Here is a 15,163-nt window from a genome sequence, read left to right as displayed (position 1 = left end):
CATGCATTTTGTAGGTTAATTAGCTTCTGTTCTGATGATTAGCTGACGAGGGGGGGGATCTTAATAGAAACATATAAAATTATAAAAGGACTGGACAAGTTAGATGCAGGAAAAAATGTTCCCAATGTTGGGCGAGTCCAGAACCAGGGGCCACAGTCTTAGAATAAAAGGGGAGGCCATTTAAGACTGAGGTGAGAAAAAGCTTTTGCACCCAGAGAGTTGTGAATTTGTGGAATTCCCTGCCACAGAGGGCAGTGGACGCCACATCATTGGATGGATTTAAGAGAGAGTTAGATAGAGCTCTAGGGGCTAGTGGAGTCAAGGGATATGGGGAGAAGGCAGGCACGGGTTATTGATTGGGGACAATCAGCCATGATCACAATGAATGGCGGCGCTGGCTTGAAGTGCCGAATGGTCTCCTCCTGTACCTATTTTCTATGTTTCTATGTTTCATTGTAAATTGTCCCTAGTGTGTAGGACAGAACTAGTGTACGGATGATTGCTGGACGGCCCAGACGCGGTGGGCCGAAGGGCCTGTTTCCACACTGTATCTAAGCTAAACACTAAACTAATTAAGGATTCAGAGTAGCAACTCAGATTTATTCAGTATTCTGCACCAATGTTAACTAAACTACTGCCTTCTGTGTACATTCAAGATGCCCAGAGAGAGATTACGTCTCATATTAATAGCCCTAGTCAAGCGAGATATCGTTATTTGTGTGTGTTGGCTGGTGGCTGCTGTTTTCCAGACAGACACTGGTGTCTTTCAAACATTCTGTACCTGGCAAGAATGAATATGTCTGGGGTGTAGGTGGACTGCTGTAGGTTCAGAAGAGGCAGAAACTAGGTTTGGGCTTATTCTTAACACATGCAGCAACGTATAATGATAAATTGTGTTGTGCATGCTATCCAAATAGATCAGATGTACCATACATAGAAACAATCAATTCCAACTCATGAGCAATAGGTAGAGCAAAGGGGAAGATACAGAGTGGCTGTGGAAAGGATGGCGCTACTAGTGGGAGAGTCGAAGACTAGAGGTCATAGTCTCAGAATTAAAGGACGTTCCTTAAAGAAGGCGATGAGGAGGAATTCCTTTAATCCGAGGGTGGTGAATCTGTGGAATTCTTTGCCACAGAAGGCTGGGGAGGCCAAGTCAATGGATATTTTTAAAGCAGAGATAGATGGATTCTTCATTCGTTTGGGTGTCAGGGGTTATGGGGAGAAGGCAGGAGACTGGGGTTAGGAGGGAGATGATTAAATGGCAGAGTGGACTTGATGGGCTGAATGGCCTAATTCTGCTCCTATCACTTATGACCTCAAGTATCATTTCATAAATCTCTACTTGCAGAAATCTGTACATTTGGATTGTTGAAAGGCAAGGTGCGCAGCAGTAGAGTTGCTGCCTCACAGCGCCAGAGACCTGGGTTTGAACCCGACTACGGGTGCTGTTGATGGAGTTTGTACATTCTCCCCTTGATCACGTGGGTTTTCCCTGGATGTTTCGGTTTCCTCCCACACTCCAAAGACATACAGGTTTGTAGATTAATTGGCTCCGATAAAGATTGTATATTGTCCCTAGCGTGTAGGATAATGTTAGTGTGCGAGGATCGGGTGGTCGGTGCCGACATGGTGGGATGAAGGGCCTGTTTCCCTGCTGCATCTCTAAATTAAAGTAACTCTCTGAATTCAAGTATCATTTTATAAATCAATACTCTCAGAATCTTAGACCCGTTTACCAGCAAAGTTAAAGACGATTTAACCTATTAGAAACATAATGCAGGAGTAAGCCATTTGGCCCCTCGAGCTAGCACCGCCATTCATTATGATCACGGCTGATCATCCAAAATCAATACCCTGTTCCTGCTTTCTCCCCATATCCCTTGATTCCGTTAGCCCTAAGAGCTGTATCTAACTCTTTATTTTAAAAGGTCTGTACAACTAGATTATTAAAAAGCAAATCATTGTAGCATAACCCTTTTGTTGTTAAAAGCGCTTACTATACAGTCCTACAAGGACCCAACATCCTCAAAATACCACAAGGGTTATCCAACTAAGGAAACAAACATGCAGGTTAACATGCATGGTACTCAATATTAATGATAAATAAATATTTGAGAGAGAGCGATGGGGGTAATTCAGTAGATATAATGGGCACAGACTTTGGAAAAACCTTTGACCTTATAAAACTTGCAAAATTAGAGAATATCAAGATATAAACAGGAAAGCAAATTGGATTTATGGAAAACAAATCTTTTTCCAGAGGCTTTGGAACTGAATTTAGGGCACCATATATATGGACCACGTGTAGTGATCTGATTAGGGACCTGGACAGCTGATTGACAAAATTGGGGTCATTAGATAATTTTATTGGAATATTAAACATAGATATGGGGTATCTTAGAAAAGTGATATCCGCATGCTGAAATAGATATGATTTAATAAAAGGCAGATATCAATGTCAGCAAATTTAAGACACAACGCTTCCGATTGTAAGAAAGACAATCTTCTCTGCACTCTTTCCAACTCAATCATGTCGAGAAGTTAAATGAGTACTTTGGTCCTGTCTTCGCTAAGGAAGACACAAACAATCTCCCAGAAATACTAGGGGACTGAAGGTCTAGTGGGAGGGAGGAACTGAAGGGAATCCACATTAGTCAGGAAATTGTGTTAGATAAACTGTTGAGACAGTTTATCTAACACAATAATGTCCTCCAATTTCCACGTACACTAATATTTTGTTCCTCACCAGAGTCAAGTCAAGTTTATTTGTCACATACACATACAAGATGTGCTGTGAAATGAAAGTGGCAATGCCTACGTATTGTGCAAAAAACTACAGAACAGAATAGAACAGAATCAGTATTTACATATTAGGGGAAAAAAAACAGCTATTTAAAAAAGACACAACACAACAGTAAATTAGTCCAGTAAACTAGTCCCTGGTGAGATAAGAGTTTACAGTCCTAATAGCCTGTGGGAAGAAACTCCGTCTCATCCTCTCTGTTTTCACAGCATGACAGCGGAGGCGTTTGCCTGACCGTAGCAGCTGGAACAGTCCATTGTTGGGGTGGTTGGGGTCCCCCATAATGTTGCTGGCTCTGGATTGCACCTTCTGATGTATAGCTCCATGTATAGTGCCTAGCTTCTAAAAAAGCATAGGCAACTATATTAAAAGAGCTCTAACTCATGGAAGCCAAAGAAGGTAGTGTTGAAATAGTAGAGTTCAGAGGAAATAAAAAGGTTGTGAAAAGATGAGTAGATTTTAGTCATAGTCATACAGCATGGAATAAGGACCTTCACCCAAATTGTCCATGCCGGCCCAGATGCCGCATCTACGCTAGTCCCATCAGTTTGCGTTGAGTGCGTATCCCAAAAAACCTTTCATCCCCGTAACTATTCTTGAGATTTGTCATTTAAAGCAAACCCCCATTTTTCTCCAACCATTAAAAATGACAGCAATCTCTTTTCGAGCTTTGTACTGGGTTCAATAGACAATAGGTGCAGGAGTAGGCTATTCGGCCCTTCGAGCCAGTACCGCCATTCAATGTGATCATGGCTGATCATCCACAATTAGTACCCCGTTCCTACCTTCTCCCCATATCCCCTGACTCCGCTATCTTTAAGAGCCCTATCTAGCTCTCTCTAAAAAGTATCCAGAGAACTGGCCTCCACCGCCCACTGAGGCAGAGAATTCCACAGACTCACAACTCTTGGTGTGAAAAAGTGTTTCCTTAACTCCGTTCTAAATGGCTTACCCCTTATTCCTAAACTGTGGCCCCTGGTTCTGGACTCACCCAACATCGGGAACAATTGCAGCAAGTTCCACTCTGTTACGAGCTGCTGAGAACACTCACCGTGGTACAGAAGCAACAGCTGCACTGATTCAGAGTGGTCATTTTATCGAGAGTGTGGTCACAAAGGCAGAGCTTGCACTTCATCAGTGGCTCCAGAGCCAGGTCTACCGACGGACCTTTTGCCATCATCTGTAGGGTCTTAGTAGCCATCTCCACTCTTCCAAGTTAGGCCTCTGGATCCAGTCCAGGTACCTGTAAGACAGACATAAAACAATAAAGATGTTATTATAAGATGTTATATCAAAGATGTTATATCAGCCAGGATTTTCTAGTCATACAGCGTGGAAACAGCTCTCTGGCCTAACCTACCCATGCCGACCAACATGCCCCATCCACCCCCCTGCCCATTACTTTCCGACATGGAAAGTGCTGCAAAACTAAAACCTTTTGTGAAGAGTCTCACACAAGGGATGATTTAATAGATGGAAAATGGGAGCAGTGACCATGATGTTCCAAAATCCAAATAATAATGCCAGCTGTGGTATAGAGTTCAAAGCATGAAATAGGCCCTTTGGCCCAATATACCCATGTCAACCAATATGCCCCATCTGCACTAGTCCCACCTGCCTGCATTTGGTCCATATCCATCTAAACCTTTCCTATGCATGCCCCTATCTAAATGTTTCTTAAACATTGCGATAGTACCTGCCTCAACTAGCTCCTCCGGCAGCTTGTTCCATATATCTACCACCAATTGTGCAAAAAGTTGCCCTTCAGACTCCTATTAAATCTTTCCTCTCCCCCCCTCCTCACTTTAAACCTATGGTCTCTGGTTCTTAATTCCACTTCTTCCTCCTTTTAAGTATAATCTCAAATCAGTAAATCACTGTTTTAATTGGCTACCAAAAATTGAGCATTCATTCAAGAGCAACAAAAAATGCGGCGGGGGCGCGCAAAAGTGTACAAAATAGGGGCATTACAGTGGTGCAGCGGTAGTGTTGCTGCCTTGCAGCGCCAGAGACCAGGGTTCAATCCTGACTACAGGTGCTGTCTGTACAGAGTTTGTATGTTCTCCCTGTGACTGCGTGGGATAGTACTAGTGTACGGGGATCGCTGGACGGCACGGACCCGGGGGGCTGAAGGGCCTGTTTCCGCAGTGTATCCAAATTAAAATATTGGGAAGGGAGCTGCAGGCATTTTTCTTTCGGCAATAATGAAGAAACAGTGATACATTTAAGCTAGGTTAGTGTGCGAGTTGGAGGAGAATTTGACAGTGACAGCACTGAAATCAGAAATTCACAAAATACTCCAGTACAGAACGTTAGTTTTCCAGCCCTTCATTAACCCATGTCATTATTCAAACTTGTATGAGAAAAGGGGAATGTTTTTCACCTTGCGTATGGCGTACACAACCTAAAGTTGTAGGACAACTTGTTCTATTTATTCTTATTTGACTATGCACGCTGGGTTGATTGCATTCATCGAAACAGGGCGGACCACATGAACGTTGCAATCTCCCAACCCATGGTAATGATAATTGAACTTTAAATTGAAAACCAACACCACAAAGTTCCGAGGAATGGGATGAAAGAGCGCTCCAAGCAAGTGCAAGACGATTCTCTTGGAGTCTACAGCACACGAGGAAGGGTGGAAAAACATTTCCATTCCTGCTAGAGTCTTCCGCTCTCCTCCCACCCCCCCCACCCCCCTTTCCCCAGTCATTTTGACAAGATCCCACCATCACCTTCAATTTTGAAACTGCTCTCCACATTCATCTCCATTAGATGTACATAACTACCCAGGAAATTAACCCAAATAGAAACTAGGAACTGCAGATGATGGTTTACACAAAAGGACACAGTGCTGGAGTAACTCAGCGTATCAGGCAGCATCTCTGGAGAATTACGGATAGGTGACATTTCAGGTCGGGACCCATCCTCTGATTGATCGGGCGACATGGTGGCGCAGTGGGTCGAGCTTCTGCCTCACAGCGTCAGAGACCTGGCTTCAATCCTGTCTACGGGTGCCGTCTGTACGAGGTTCGTACGTTATCCCCGTGACCTGCATGGGTTTTCTCTGAGATCTTAGGTTTCCTCCCACACGCCAAAGACATGCAAGTTTGCAGGCTAATTGGTTTGGTATAAATGTAAAATTGTCCCTACTAGTGTTAATGTGTCAGGATCGCAGGTCGGTGGGGATCGGTGGGTCGAAGGGCTTGATTCCGCGCTGTATCTCTAAAACTAAAACTAAAAACTCTAAAGAAATTGACCCCACCAGACACTTCCTGATCTGTTCCATCTCAAATACTTCAGTCCACATTCCAACCAAATGTTCAGAAGAAACTATAAAGATGTTTTGTTTCATAAACGTGTGATTCACACATGAATCATGTCATATCTCACACCCTTTTGAGTGTGAGAAGATTAAAACTTGTTTTTAGTTTCAGCTAACTGCAACAGTCTGTGGTCATTCCTCATATCAAAGACAAGATTTCTGAAATTGATCCAATAACTAGACTTCAGTATCACTAGCATCTCCGGAAAGATCTCTCTCACTCCCTCTCTCTCTCTCTCTCTCACACATATGTTGAAAGAATGGAGCGACTGGGCTTGTATACACTGGAATTTAGAAGGATGAGAGGAAATCGTATTGAAACATATAAGATTTGTAGGTTAAGGGATTGGACACACAGGAGGCAGGAAACATGTTCCCGATGTTGGGGGAGTCCAGAACCAGGGGCCACTGTTTAAGAATAAGGGGCAGGCCATTTAGAATGAAGATGAGGAAAAACTTTTTCGAATCTGTGGAATTCTCTGCCTCAGAAGGCAGTGGAGGCCAATTCTCTGGATGCTTTCAAGAGAGAATTAGATGGAGCTCTTAAAGATAGTGGAGTCAAGGGATATGGGGAGAAGGCAGGAACAGGGTACTGATTGTGGATGATCAGCCATGATCATAGTGAATGGCCAAATGACCTACGCCTGGACCTATTGAGAGAGAGAGAGAGAGAGAGACACACACACACACACACACACACACGAGGTCGCAACACAAAGCCTTGCAATTACGTTATTTCAAGACAGTGTGGGAAATTGCAAAACCTCTCCACCTGGAATTATGTGGAGATGCTCTAATCCGTGTGCCAGTGATTTTCTACTGTTAGTTTCATTTAGACATGCACTGCAGAAACAGGACCTTCGGCCCACCGAGTGCGCACCGACCAGCCATCCCGGCCCATTAACACTATCCGACACACCCTAGGGTGTTTTTTTCATATTGTTTACAGCGTACTATGTTTGCATATTCTGTTGTGCTGTAATAAGTAAGAATTTCATTGTTCTATCTGGGACACGTGACAATAAAACACTCTTGACTCCGCTGGATACTGGCAAAGTTGACTTTTTAAGTAACTATTTGGCTTTGTGGAGGAGTGTGCCGTCTGTCACTTTAATGTGGGCTGTGCAACGTTGCATGTGTTCCAATTGTCAAATTATTGATATTATCATTGTATTATCATTTGGGGTCCGCCCTGGTTGGGCCTCTCCCGTTTGGACAGCATGCAACGCAAAGCTTTTCACTGCACCTCGGTACACGTTACAATAATAAACCGAGCGTGTTTAACTAGCTTCCCAAGTATGAAGGAAGACAGGATATTGTATATGTCGCCTAATAAAAAAAAATAGCAAATAACCCAACAATAAATAGAAACAGGAAGTGTTAGAAACATTCACTGGACCAGGCAGCAGCAATAAATAAGAGTTCATGTTTTCTCGTGACAGCTGGTCAACTATATGAAAGGTTAACTGCTTCTTCCTCTCTGGAATCTACCAGACACAAGGTCTTCCAGCATTTTCTATTCTTATTCTGAAGGGGCTATCCCACTTTCCCCGAGTTACTCACGAACTCTCCCGAGTTTTTCCCTTGATTCGAACTCGGAGAATTACGGTAATAGCCGTCCTTAGGTACTCGGGGCTATTTTTTTAAAACTCGTGGACATTTTTCAACATGTTGAAAAAACGTCCCGACTTACCCGATGCCCCCAGTTCCTATGGCTGGCATTACGAGCCGCCACGAAACATCTACGGAGTCCTACGGGCTCGCTACTGACATTACCCGACATTCCCCGAGTTCGAATCAAGGGGAAAACTCGTGAGTAACTCGGGAAAGTGGGACAGGGCTGTATTTCCTTTAAAGTTGCACCAATCTTCATGGCAAGCAAAAACAATTCTAAGAGGCAGAGCAACATTTCTCCGCATTGCACAATGCAATCTGTAAGTGTACACATACAGCACACTTTTGGAAATTGCAGCATAGTCCTTTCGGTACATTACATGCAACAGTGGCCCGAGCATTACTCAAACCCGCTTTCGCAACCCTCCTGTGTGAAGATTCACGTCTCACAGAGCACGGATACAAGCCCTTCGACCCAACTTGCCCACACCGGCCTCCATGTTCCAGCTAGACTAGCCCCACCTGCCTGCATTTGGCCCATATCTCTTCAAACCTATCCTATCCATGTTCATGTCTATAATTCTTAAACGTTGGGATGGTCAAGTCAAGTTTTATTTGTCACTTACACATAGTGCAGCGATGTGAATTTGCCAGCAGCGGTACAAAAAAAAACACAATACACAATAAAAAATTAACACAAACATCCACCACAGAATTCATCACTGTGGTGGAATGCACAAAGTTTGGTCAGTCCTCTGCCTCAACTACCTCCTCTGGCAGCTTGTTCCATACACCCACCACCATTTGTGTGAAAAAGTTACCCCTCCGATTCCTAGTAAATCTTTTCCCCTTCACCTTGAGCCTATGTCCTCCTGTCCTCGATTCCCCCATTCTGGACAATAAACCGTGTGCACCGACCTGATTTATTCCTCTCATGATCTTATACACCTCTATAAGATCACCTCTCATCCTCCTGCGCTCCAAGGAATAGAGTCCCAGCCTACTCAACCTCTTCCTATAGCTTAGACCCTCTAGTCCTGGCAACATCCTCATAAATCTCCTTTGTACATAAAAAAATATATCTTGAACAACTCTGCAAACTCACCTGAATGCTAGATACCTCCTTCAAGTAACTTATTTTTCCCCAAACAAATCCCACTCAATCTGAGCTGCTGTTCAGAAATCTAAAACAGTGGAATCTCACCAAGAAGATTCACAGATATTTCTGCTATTGTCCATCTACTTTTTTCGTTTTGCATGGCAACCTATCACCCAAGTACAATCCACATCATCCAGCAACGACAACATTAAAAATATACTTTTAGACAGGACCTCGCACAAGTTTAGTTTAGAGATACCATATAACCATATGTACAGCACGGAAACAGGCCATCTCGGCCCTACAAGTCGTGCCCAACTTTTCCCCTTAGTCCCATGCCTGCACTCAACCATAACCCCTCCATTCCCTTGCAGGAGCCTAGGCCAATTTATTTTTAAATGCCTGAACCTGCCGACACCATTCAATTCACATCATGGCTGCTCATCCATAGATCAGTATCCCGTACCTGAGCCTTCTCTCCATCACTCCCCTGATCCCCTTAGACCACAAGTACCGAAGCGTCCTAGTGATGCACGTCCCGAAACTGGAGCACCGGGAAAAAACCCTACAGGGAGAACGTACACATTCCAGACAGACAGCACCCGTAGTCAGGATTGAACTGTAATAGCCCTGTCCCACGGTACGAGTTCATTCCAAGAGCTCTCCAGAGTTTAAAAAAAAAATCAAACTCGTGGTGAACACGGAGAATGAACGTAGCGGGTACGTCGGAGCTCGGGAACGTCTCTTAGCGCTAACGGCCGGTACTCAGGAAGACTCGCTAACGACAGGTAAGCACGGGAAGACTCGTGAAGATTTTTCAACATGATGAAAAATGTCCACGAGAGCCCCGAGTACCGACGAGTGGCCATGACCGTAAATCTCCGAGTTCAAATCAGGGGACACTCGGGAGAGCTCTTGGAATGAACTCGTACAGTGGAACAGGGGGTTTTAGGCAGTAATTCTATTGTCAGGCAGCAACCGTTGCCGCCCCGTTGATTGGATATAGGACAGGAACTCGCTCAATTTATTGAAAACAGGTTGTTTTAAGGAAAAGAAACATCCAGAAAGTGGGATGTTTTAAAATGTGTGCCATGAGGAGTCCAGGGTATGCACGTTTCTGTTAGAGTGAAGAACAAAGCAGGTGGGTGTAAGGAAGCTTGGATGACGAGAGAAATTGATTCTCTGGTCAAGAATGAAAAGGAGGCATGGGCCAGGTGTTGGCAGCTGGGATCAAGTGTATCCCTGGATGAGTTTCAGGGACTAAGGAGCAAGCTTAAAGAGAAAATCAGGAGGGCAAAAAAGGGGACTGGAGATGAACTCCGATTTTAAATACTTGAAATGATCTAGCCTCTACAACCCTCAAGGGTAAAGAATCACCCAGATTCACCATCTCCCTAGGAGAAATTCCTTCATACTTTAGTTTTAACCCCTCCTTATCTTGTAACTCAAGTCTCTCCCACTAGTGGAAACATCTTAAATCAATCCCACTATGCCTACTTAGATTTTTTTCTCTCACGCACAGAGGGTTTTTCAGGTCTTCTGGTCGTAGAAGCAGAAAACTTAAAGGCCATCAATACAAAAGTCACTAAATATTGAAAAAAAAAAAAAAAAAAATGTGAAGCAATACAGGACTTCACAATAATCAGCTACCCCCTAAAGCAAGTATGCAGAGTGATGGAACAGATGGCCTATTGCCACCGACCACTCATCAATAGACAATATACAATAGACAATAGGTGCACGAGTAGGCCATTCGGCCCTTCAAGCCAGCACCGCCATTCAATGTGATCATGGCTGATCATCCACAATCAGTACCCCGTTCCTGTCTTCTCCCCATATCCTCTGACTCCGCTATCTTAAAGAGCCCTATCTAGCTCTCTCTTGAAAGTATCCAGAGAACCGGCCTCCACCGCCCTCTGAAGCAGATATTTTGTAGAAGAACTAAAGTACTTGAATATCTCTCTTCAGGGATGTTAGGGGAAACCCAGCTGCACTAAAGCAAACTTTCAATGTGATTACAAAGGATATTCACAACCAAATTTGGTAAAAAGGGAAGAGGAACTTGTTTCACTTGCAAACAACAACACCATGAGCAACAAAATGTGTGGCAAGGAATTGCAGTTGCTGGTTTATACCGAAGAGAGTCAGAAAATTCCGGAATAACTCAGCTGCTCAGGCAGCATCTCTGGGGGAAAAAGGATAGGCGACGTTTCGGTTTGGAACCCCTCTTCAGGCTGTCTGAAGAAGGTTCCAACCCGAAACATCACCCACCCTTTTTCTCCAGAGATGCTGCCTGACCAGCTGAGTTACTGCAACACTTTGCATCTATCTACAAGCAATAAGTTGAACAAGGCATGGGATTGCTACATGAACGACTGATTTATGCCACAGAGAAATCCGAAACAAAAGACCATGGCACGCCATTATCCACTAAATACCATACTGGAAGCTTACCAAGGTGTTGTATCGTCCTTAAAAATAAGGCTTGCAGCATTCGCAATAAAACGTACTGCTTCCTGAAATAAGACACGTCAATATTTGCAGGAATTGACATCATTTACCTGTAATTAATATGGTCAATATTAATGTTAGTCCAGGAGGGAGAGACAGAGGAGAGACAGAGAGAGACAGAGAGAGACAGAGAGAGAGACAGAGAGAGAGAGAGAGAGAGAGAGAGAGAGAGAGAGAGAGAGAGAGAGAGAGAGAGAGAGAGAGAGACAGAGAGAGACAGAGACAGAGAGAGAGAGAGAGAGAGAGAGAGAGAGAGAGAGAGAGAGAGAGAGAGAGAGAGAGAGAGAGAGAGAGAGAGAGAGAGAGAGAGAGAGAGAGAGAGAGAGAGAGAGAGAGAGAGAGAGAGAGAGAGAGAGAGAGAGAGAGAGAGAGAGAGAGAGAGAGAGAGAGAGAGAGAGAGACAGAGAGAGAGAGACAGAGAGAGACAGAGAGACAGAGAGAGAGAGACAGACAGACAGAGAGACAGAGAGAGACAGAGACAGAGAGAGACAGAGAGAGAGAGACACAGAGACAGAGAGAGAGACAGAGAGAGACAGAGAGAGACAGAGAGAGAGACAGAGAGAGACAGAGAGAGAGAGAGAGAGAGACAGAGAGAGACAGAGAAAGAAAAAGCAGGAACAGGGTACTGAATTAAAGGTCCAACCAATAGACCAAATTTGGTTCTCAAATCTCCCTGGTGTGTACTGTACAAAAGCCCCTAAGAAAGCACTTGGGGTTTAACCTTAAGCCTTGCACAACCTTGGTCATCATAGCGACATTATCAACAAATTACAACTGAATTCCATCTGCGCTTTGTCAACATTCCTTGAAGGAGAACTGTCACTAAGACATGCGCGGGGAAAACCTTCCTTTGGAGGTAGTGAGAAGAAACTGTACAAAGGATGGCACAGTGGCACAACCTGTAGTGCTGCTGCCTCACAGCGCCAAAGACTCAGGTCCGATCCTGACCTTGGGTGCTGTCCGTGAGGAGTTTGCACGTTTTCTCTGTGCTTGCGTGGGTTTCCCCTGGGTGCTCCGGTTTCCTGCATAATCTCAAATGCGAGCGGGTTTGAAGCTTAATTTATCTCAATAAATTGCCCCTAGTGTGTAGGGAGTGGATGTGAAAGTCCTGCACCTATTTTTCTATGTTTCTAGAACTTTAAAGGTCCAACCAATAGACAAATTTGGTGTTTTGAGTGGAAAAACTATACATGATTACAACCAAACAGGTGGTCAATGGTCAGTGTGGACTCGGTGGGCTGGAGAGTCTGGTTCCCTGCAGTATCTTTCAATTAAAAAAAAAGTAGTTTGTCTGGCATGTGGACCCAGGCCTCTGTGAACAAACTTGTACTTCCCCTCAGATTTCCTCCAAGATGCTCTCAAAAATGAGACCATGATCTCTCTCTCTCTCTCTCTCCCAGAGAGTAGCGCCCACCCATTCCCACACCTCTACTTCCTTGGAAGGCTTAAAAAGTTCTGCATGTCCCCACTAACTTCTACACATGTACTGCGGAAAGCAGATTATCAGAATGCATCTCAGCCAGGTTTGGGAACGGCTTCACCCAAGACTGAAATAAATAAAGACAGAGAATTGTGGACGCAGCCCAGACCATCACACAATCTCCCTTCCATTATCTCCATCAACACTTCACGCTGCCTCAGCGAGGCCACCAGCAAAATCAAGGACCAGTCTCACCCCAGGCACTCCCAATCAGGCAAGGTATACCGAAATGTGAAAACGCACAGCTCCAGATTCAGGGACAGTTTCTACTCGGCCATTATCATGCATTACTACGATCCTGACTTCCTATCTACTGCACTGGAGACCTTCAATCTCTCTTTAATTCGACTTTATCTTGCACTAAATGCTGCACCCTTTATTTGTGCACTGTGGATGCCTTGATTGTATTCATGTATAGTCCTTTTTGACTGGATAGCATGCAAATATAAGTACCAGAGACGCTCGGCCCTTCGAGCTGATCATCCAACTGACTATGGGTGCTGTCTGTACAGAGTTTGTGTGCTCTCCCTGTAACTGCATGGGTTTTCTCCGGGTGCTCTGGTTTTCTTCCACATTCCAAAGACATATAGGTGACCCCTTGTATGTTGTTTAAGAGAACTGAAGAAGGGTTTCGGCCCGAAACGTTGCCTATTTCCAAGTCTATCATGCATCTAGCCTGTCCAACCCCTTAAGAATTTTGTAAGTTTCTATAAGATCCCCTCTCATCGCCTAAATTCTAGCTTTCATAAGACCAAGTCTGCTCAGGAATCAGTCTGGTGAACCGTCTCTGCACTCCCTCTATGGCAATAATGTCTTTCCTCAGATTTGGAGACCAAAACTGTATGCAATACTCCAGGTGTGGTCTCACCAAGACCCTGTACAACTGCAGTAGAACCTCCCTGCTCATCATGGGTGCTGTCTGTACAGAGTTTGTATGCTCTCCCTGTAACTGCGTGGGTTTTCTCCGGGTGCTCTGGTTTTCTTCCACATTCCAAAGACATATAGGTTTGTATGTTCATTGGCATCTGTAAATTGCCCCGAGTGTATGGGATGCGAGACCAGGATAACATAGAACTAGCATGTTGGTGATTGTTGGTGGGCTATAGGGCCTGTCTCGAAGCTAAACTCCCCCCTCCAAAAAAACATTGCTGAAAACATGTTTCAGTGTTCTCCATCCTATCCATGTTCAGCTCAGACTGAGGTGAAGCGTTTAGGTTAGTTTGTCACATGTACAGAGGTACCGTGAAAAACCTTGTGGCATGCCAATCAGTCAGTGGAAAGACATGGATGATTATAATCGAGCCGTCCACAATGATTAAGAAGGCGAGTTTAGAAGAGTTTAGGAGAGTTTGAAAAAAATGTCATGTTGAAGACATCTTTCAACTATGTAGAAGACCTCCTTCAACTATGTTGAAGACTAGCTTCGACTAACTTCAGGAAAATTGGACACCAAATAGTGGAGAGTGAAGACGACCTCCTTCGATCACCTTCGACTATGATGAAGACTATTTACGACTACCCTCAATTATCTACAACTAACATGCTGACCTACTACGACCGACTACGACCCACTACGACTACACCTACGAGTAAAAAAAAGTATCGATTTTTTCCATGGCGACTTTTTTTACTCGCAGGCATTTCTCAACATGTTGAAAAATACGCCACAACCTAGCTGAGGCATCGAGTTCACGGAGACCACTCTCGAGCATGAAGGAGAGTTCCGAAAACCTCCTACGGTCTCATGTCGACCATGCTGCAAGTATTAGTCAAGGGCAAACTCGCCAGAACTCGCGGATTAGGTCGCCCAAGTGGGACAGGCCCTAAAGGGAACAGTGTGATCAACGTTTAGTGCAAGATAAGTCCAGTAAAATCCGATCAAAGATAGTCCGAGCGTCTCCAATCAGATAGATAATAGCTCAGGACTGCTCTCTAGTTGTAGGAAGGATGGTTCAGTGGCCTGATAACAGCTGGGAAGAAACAGTCCCTGAATCTAGAGGTGTGGGTTTTCACACTTCTATACCTTTTGCACAATAGGGGGGGGTCATCTCACTTACCAATCCATTCCCAACTCGACCTCAATTATGCTGCTGGCCTTGTCACACCCGTCAATTGAGTCTATGTGGGGGAGGTTGGTTTGTGTGATGGGGACATCATGGGAAGCTATTCATGTAAACATTATTGTTACAGGTTTCAGGAAACTTAAAGTAAGGATTTACTATTTAACAATATGCAAGGTTAAATAAAGATGTATTAAACTTTTAAAAACATATCCTTTAATGCACCTATTTAGTTTAGACAAAATTTAAAGCACACACAGCATGGAAA

The 15,163-nt window shown here is 44.2% G+C and overlaps 1 protein-coding gene across 1 annotated transcript in view; it reads right to left on the bottom strand.

Moving 5' to 3' along the window:
- Positions 1 to 15,163, bottom strand: part of LOC129708769 (E3 ubiquitin-protein ligase RNF144B-like) — a 76,690-nt gene that overhangs the window by 38,235 nt on the left and 23,292 nt on the right. Inside the window, exon 2 of the mRNA XM_055654727.1 lies at positions 3,858 to 4,049. Coding sequence (XP_055510702.1) covers positions 3,858 to 4,007 — 150 coding nt within the window. The 5' untranslated portion in view covers positions 4,008 to 4,049. The remainder of the gene's footprint in view (positions 1 to 3,857; positions 4,050 to 15,163) is intronic.

Source organism: Leucoraja erinacea, chromosome 2, assembly GCF_028641065.1.
Source record: "Leucoraja erinacea ecotype New England chromosome 2, Leri_hhj_1, whole genome shotgun sequence".
In the NCBI taxonomy this organism is placed as follows: Eukaryota; Metazoa; Chordata; class Chondrichthyes; order Rajiformes; family Rajidae; genus Leucoraja; species Leucoraja erinaceus.
This window is presented reverse-complemented; position numbering and strand designations above follow the sequence as displayed.